Here is a 5,599-nt window from a genome sequence, read left to right as displayed (position 1 = left end):
CCAGGGGCTGTTGGCGGCGTGGCGGCGCCGCCGTGGTACGTGGCGTTGAGGTGCACAAAGGCCGTCGTGCGCACGAGGGCGCTGTGTTGAGGATGCCCGGGTGCGAGATGAGGGCTGCGTCGACGTGCTTGTAGGCGCCTGCGCGGAGGCAACGTATCTTGCCGCCGGCGCCGCCTTCTTCGGCCGGCGTGCCGATGAGGAGGACTTTGCCTGCGAGGTTGTGCCGGTGGAGCGTCTGGGCTGTCGCGAGACCTGCTGCCAGGGAGACCATGGCGATGAGGTTGTGGCCGCAGGCGTGGCCGAGGCTGGGGAGGGCATCTGCATCCTTGGTCAGTCTATACGTGGTGAGGATGGTGTGGGAGCACCCCAAGAGGATGACGCACCCATCTCGGCGTTGAAAGCAATGACGGGGCCGGGCCTGCCAGTGTCATACTCAGCCGTCCACGCCGTTTCCATGCCATAAGCAGATGGCGTGACCTTCCAGCCCTTCCGGGCCCTCATGAAGTTGGTCAGGGCATCGTGCGCCTTGTACTCGTTGTAAGCGAGCTCCGGGTTTTCGTGGATAAAGGTGTTCAGCGGCCAGAGCAGAGGCTCCAGGGCCCGGATGAATTCGTCCACATCGTCGAGGTAGTCGACTTCTTGTGTGGTTGTGGGCGCGTATTCGGGATCGCCAGGTCTTGGAACTAGGATAAAGTCGTCTTCCATAGTGAAGCAGCGGGCAAAACGTCGGCATGCCTCGTCCCGTTGGCAACACGCGGCATCCTGGTGGTAAGCTGATGTGGGAGGGGAATCGATGTGTCGCTAGGATATAAGAGCGCGTACGGAGCCTAGCTGGGGCGATCCACGACCGGTGTCACCCCCCCAGTCGTTCATACGAACCAAAGGACAGGTCTTGCTGGTTCAAAGTGGGGATGGGCCCGTCCTCGTGGCAGATCAAGAGGACAGAGACCAGGCAACTAATTAATACATTGGGAGCGCGCGCTGAACCCCATGATGGATCGGCTGCCGGCAGCATACTTTACCTTACTTACCTTTGCGTCCAAGTCTTCCAGCTCCACCCCATCAGGCGTTACATTCTCCTCAGCATAATGGTTGGCGAAAAGCACAACGTGGCTACGACGCTGAATTATTGGGACGACCCCGGCGATGGCTCCAAGCCCACACCCATTTTCATCGGCAAGGGCAGGATCAGCAACAAACGGCCGCACAAGGCGCACAAGTTTGTCATATCAGACATCAGCGGCGAGGAGGACCAGTACACCCTCGACCAACACGGCTTTCAGTATCTGCACCACGCCAGCATCGAGGAAGCCTTTGCCGACGAGGAGCGGATCAAGGCGGCCTACTACGAAGAGTGCAAGCAGCTTCTCACGTCTGCGACGGGCGCGCGCATGGTCCACATCTTCAACCACAAGGTGCGCAGGGGGCCGACGCAGTGGCATCACCTCGGCCTAAAGAATCTCGCGAATCGCGGTCCCGTCACCAGGACGCACGTCGACCAGTCGTACGACGGCGCCGAGCGGCGCCTGCGGTGGGAGTTCCCCTCGCGCGAAGAGGCAGACGAGCTCGTAAAACGCCGCTACCAAATCATCAACATCTGGCGACCCATCGAGCCCATCTTCAAGGACCCCATCGCCGTGGCGGCGGCACCGTCCGTGCCCGACGCGGACCTGGCAGGCGCCGAGATGACGGAGGACGGGTTCGTCGGCGAGTCGTGGGTTGTACGGCACAATCCGGAGCACAGATGGTTTTACAAGCACGGCATGACGCCGCGAGACGTGCTGCTCATCAAATGCTTCGATTCGGACGAGGGTGTCGCGAGGCGGGCGCTGCATTCAGCGTTTGAGGACCCTGCGTACGCCACACGCGAGTCTCGACAAAGCATCGAGGTCAGGGCCCTGGTCTGCTACTGAATGACACGTTGCTAAGGGCATGTTCCGAGGAGGGGCAAGGGGGGAAGGGCGGGGGTCTCAGCGCAAGGAGAGCGTCAAAGGAGCCAAAGGAGCCAAAGGAGCCATAGAAGCCAAAGGAGCCAAAGGAGAGAAGAGGGGGGAGGCAGCGGAACCCCTCATCTGGCGAGCGGGCCCCCCAGAAGGGGAGAGGCTAAGAAGCTCTAGGGATCATATAGTCCGGTGAGAATACGACGCTCGTTCGTTGATAACAAACGGGATGAACTGCCGGGGGTCCACATATTGCTGCGGTTGGTACTGGGCACTATGGAAGAAAGACGCGCAATATGGGCGGGGCGCGCGACGAGGGGCGCGGGGGGGGGTGGTTGAGGATGAAGGCCAATATACGGGGAATAGAAGCTCGAGCAGTCTTGCGTGAAGGTTGATGTGCAGACGAGATGCACGTGGGCCAGCGACTTCACCCGGAGGATCTCTGACTTGCCTGACTTGGTAAGTGCGTAGGCAGGGTACATATATCGTGCTCGACTCGTGCCATGTTGTCTGTTGGGTCTTGGGTAGAGCCAACTTACTCTTCGACTCGGTGACTCGAGCTCAGTACAACAACACACAGACAGACAGACAGACACCATGGCCCCTGTTCTTGACCCCCCCGAGACCGTCGACTGGATGGGCAAGCCGGTGCCCGTGTGGTCGATGCAGACCATCGATTACGGGCTGCTGTTGTCGCAGGACCCCGGCGAGATCGACAAGGTCGTCAACGCCTGTCTCGAGGAGGGGTACTTCTACCTCGACCTGCAGGGCATCGACGGCCGTCGCATGCTGTCGGACCAGCAGGAAACGCTCAAGCTGATGAAGCGGTTCTTCGATGCGCCCATTGAGGCCAAGAACGAGTTTGGCCTGATCTCGTCCCACTTGGGGTATGTTCCTGCGCTGACCCCCCCCCCCCCTGGATCTCTTGATTGTCAATTGTAGTAGAGAGAAACAACTCGCCAAACAAAAGAGAGTAAGAAGAAAAGAAAAGCTGACCGCGCCGCAGCTATGAGCCCGTCGGCAGCCGCACCGGCGTCGCCGCCGGCACCAAGGACGGCTACGAGATGCTCAAGGTGTCGCGTGACGAGATTCAGCACGACAACCCACGCATCCCGGCGCCGGTCAAGAACAGCGCCGATATGCGCATCCTCGAAAACGCCATCGGCAGCTGCAACACGGTGACCAAGGTCATCCTGTCGGCGCTGTCGACGGGCCTCGCGCTGACGGGCGCCGGGCGGTTCGAGAACATGCACCGCAACGACCGCCTGTCGACGACAACGGTGCGCTCTCCCCCGTCCCCCCCCCGGGTCCTCCTCCTCTCCCACACCCTTTCTCTGCTGTTCTCACTTCTCAGCGTGAAACCCCCACTGACAGCAGCAGCTCTCCATGATGCACTACCTGCCGAGCGCGCTCGCCGGCCAGAACCGCATCGGCCACCAGAAGCACACGGACATCAGCACGCTGACGCTCCTCTTCAGCGAGCAGTGGGGCCTCCAGGTGCGGCCGCCGGGGACGTGCGGCGCGCGCGAGATGGGCTTCGTGCGGCCCAAGGCGGGGTGCGCGTTTGTGCACGTGGGCGACTCGCTGCGGTTTGCCAGCGGCATGAAGTTCCAGAGCTGCATCCACCGCGTGGTGCCGTTCGACCCGACGGAGCACCGGTACTCGATGGCGTACTTTCTGCGGGCCGAGGACGACACCATGTTCGTCGACTCGGAGGGGCGGGCCATCACGGCGGGCCAGTGGCACGACGAGAAGTTCAAGGCGTTCACGGACCCGGAGCTGTGGCAGGCCATGGCGCCCAAGTCGATGATTCTCGGCGGCATGAAGGAGGACGGCGCCGACGAGCCCGTACCCATGCCTTCGGTGGCTGTGCCCGTGGCATCGGCCGTGCCGGTCCAGGTCGAGGCGTGATGGATGCCTGCATGGCTACGGACCTGATGGCTGTCGTGGTCAGTACATGATGGATGATTTGTATCGATGATCGATGGTGAAGTAGATTGATGGTGAAGTAGTATGCAACGTCACCGTTTTCATGTTGCTGTATCGGCCTGGTGATCCACCCGCATCTCGTATGCCAAGATGAATGGTGTAAGATGGAATGTGGTGGAAAGCTTGATGATGGAACTTGTTGGCCACCTTTGAGGTAGGTACCTAGGTAGGTAGGCAGGAGGAGGGAGGAATGTCGAGGCTGTTCACGAGATCAAGTGCTGAGGCTGAACCCCCACGGCTGACGACCCCTCTGCCAGCCTTGGGGACCGCCGAATGCCTGACGGTCAGAGACCCCCACGGTCCCCTATGGGCGCTGAGCTTAAGTGAGGCCGTGCTCCAGCAAGCCCTACCCAGCGGCCTGACCCCAGCGAGTTAACCCTTGCGTGCCCCTGGCAACGGCGCAGGGGCCGAGGCTGTGGCTTGCCTTATCTTATCACTGCTCGTCTGCCTGCGGCGACATGACACACGTCACGCGGAAGCTCCAGCTGTTGAGCTTCCCTCTGATGACAACCTCGCGGCTTCCCTCGTGGTCCCCTTCCCCTCCTCTTCCCTTCCCTTCCCTCCCCTCCCCTAGACACCACCTATCCCTCTCTGCCACGCCCGACCAATACTCATCTCTGAGCCGATTTCATCTCATCAACCTTACACGCTTCTCCGTCTTCAGACACCATGACGAAGCAAACGCTAGACAGGCATCTTCACGCAAGCTCATCCAGCATGTCCCTTCGCCTCCGCGCCATGCAATTGCAGGCCGAATCGATGGCATCATCCCTCGACACCAACACCGACCAACAAGCCGCCTGCCAACCGACACGTGAATACCTCCTGTCCGATATGGCTGGCCGCTCGCCCCAGGAGAACCCCGTCTGCACGCCATGCTTTCGCTCCCTTTCGCCCTGTCGACCACCCCCCACGTCAGGCTGAGCTCGGCAGCCGAGTGCCGTCTCTGTGCCGTCTCCGCTGGCCAGCCGTATGTCTTACTCGTAGTACCTCAGCGACTTCTCACCGAGACCCCACCATCTTCCACACCGTCGCCCACTTCAAGACGAAGCTCGCCGATGCCCGGTTTCCAGGAGCTCCCCGCCCGCGCCAACTGGGCCCGGCAAGCTCGAGCCCGGCGGCAAGTACTGGACCACGCGCAACGGCAGCGCCCTGATCGCCTTCACCGTCGGCCAGAAATACGAGCCCGGCAACGGCGTCGCCATGATCGCCGGCCACATTGACGCCCTGACCGCGCGCCTCAAGCCCGTCAGCACCAAGCGCAACGCTGCCGGCTACGTCCAGCTCGGCGTCGCGCCCCCCCACACGGGTCGCCGATGGTGGGCCGGCGCAGTCGGATGCGCGACAGTGGTGAGGGCGGAGGTGGGCGATTTGTGATGTTGGTGTCATGGGTTGGGTGATGGGTGGTGGGGGATGAGCGACGAGGCGTGACTTGTGAAAGAACAGGGCCATGGATCACGATACATGGTCTAGTGAAAGAAGTCAATGGAGGAAACATGCAACCTACCTACCTACCGACCTATCTAGGTACCCTTGGTGCCTTACCCTAGGTAACCTCGGTAGGGAAGTATGCCACCAAATTGAAGACAAGCAGGGTGATCAGTCGCCACACGAAGGAAATGTAAATGGGGTGACCTAATAGAGTCCTTCAGACAGGCATCTCAAGGAGA

The 5,599-nt window shown here is 61.1% G+C and overlaps 4 protein-coding genes across 4 annotated transcripts in view; 3 read left to right on the top strand and 1 right to left on the bottom strand.

Moving 5' to 3' along the window:
- VDBG_06571 (peptidase dimerization domain-containing protein) overlaps nt 1-705 on the bottom strand; it is a gene marked incomplete at both ends in the record, with an annotated part of 1,435 nt that extends 730 nt beyond the window's left edge. Inside the window, 2 exons of the mRNA XM_003002963.1 lie at nt 75-318; nt 384-705. Coding sequence (XP_003003009.1) covers nt 75-318; nt 384-705 — 566 coding nt within the window. The remainder of the gene's footprint in view (nt 1-74; nt 319-383) is intronic.
- A 383-nt stretch (nt 706-1,088) lies between these two features.
- Nucleotides 1,089-1,913, top strand: VDBG_06570 (conserved hypothetical protein; the record flags this gene model as incomplete). Its single annotated transcript, XM_003002962.1, has 1 exon — nt 1,089-1,913. One exon carries the CDS (start codon nt 1,089-1,091, stop codon nt 1,911-1,913), a length of 825 nt encoding a protein of 274 aa, XP_003003008.1.
- A 599-nt stretch (nt 1,914-2,512) lies between these two features.
- Nucleotides 2,513-3,851, top strand: VDBG_06569 (conserved hypothetical protein; the record flags this gene model as incomplete). The annotated part of the gene is made up of 3 exons (XM_003002961.1): nt 2,513-2,827; nt 2,947-3,220; nt 3,321-3,851. The coding sequence occupies 3 exons, from the start codon at nt 2,538-2,540 to the stop codon at nt 3,849-3,851; spliced, it is 1,095 nt and encodes a 364-aa protein (XP_003003007.1).
- Nucleotides 3,852-4,804: 953 nt separating this feature from the next.
- Nucleotides 4,805-5,599, top strand: part of VDBG_06568 (conserved hypothetical protein) — a gene marked incomplete at both ends in the record, with an annotated part of 1,596 nt that continues 801 nt past the window's right edge. Inside the window, 3 exons of the mRNA XM_003002960.1 lie at nt 4,805-4,899; nt 5,003-5,302; nt 5,457-5,524. Of these exons, the coding sequence (XP_003003006.1) occupies nt 4,805-4,899; nt 5,003-5,302; nt 5,457-5,524 (463 nt within the window). The remainder of the gene's footprint in view (nt 4,900-5,002; nt 5,303-5,456; nt 5,525-5,599) is intronic.

The sequence above is a fragment of the Verticillium alfalfae genome, genomic scaffold, assembly GCF_000150825.1.
Source record: "Verticillium alfalfae VaMs.102 supercont1.8 genomic scaffold, whole genome shotgun sequence".
Taxonomy (NCBI): Eukaryota; Fungi; Ascomycota; class Sordariomycetes; order Glomerellales; family Plectosphaerellaceae; genus Verticillium; species Verticillium alfalfae.
This window is presented reverse-complemented; position numbering and strand designations above follow the sequence as displayed.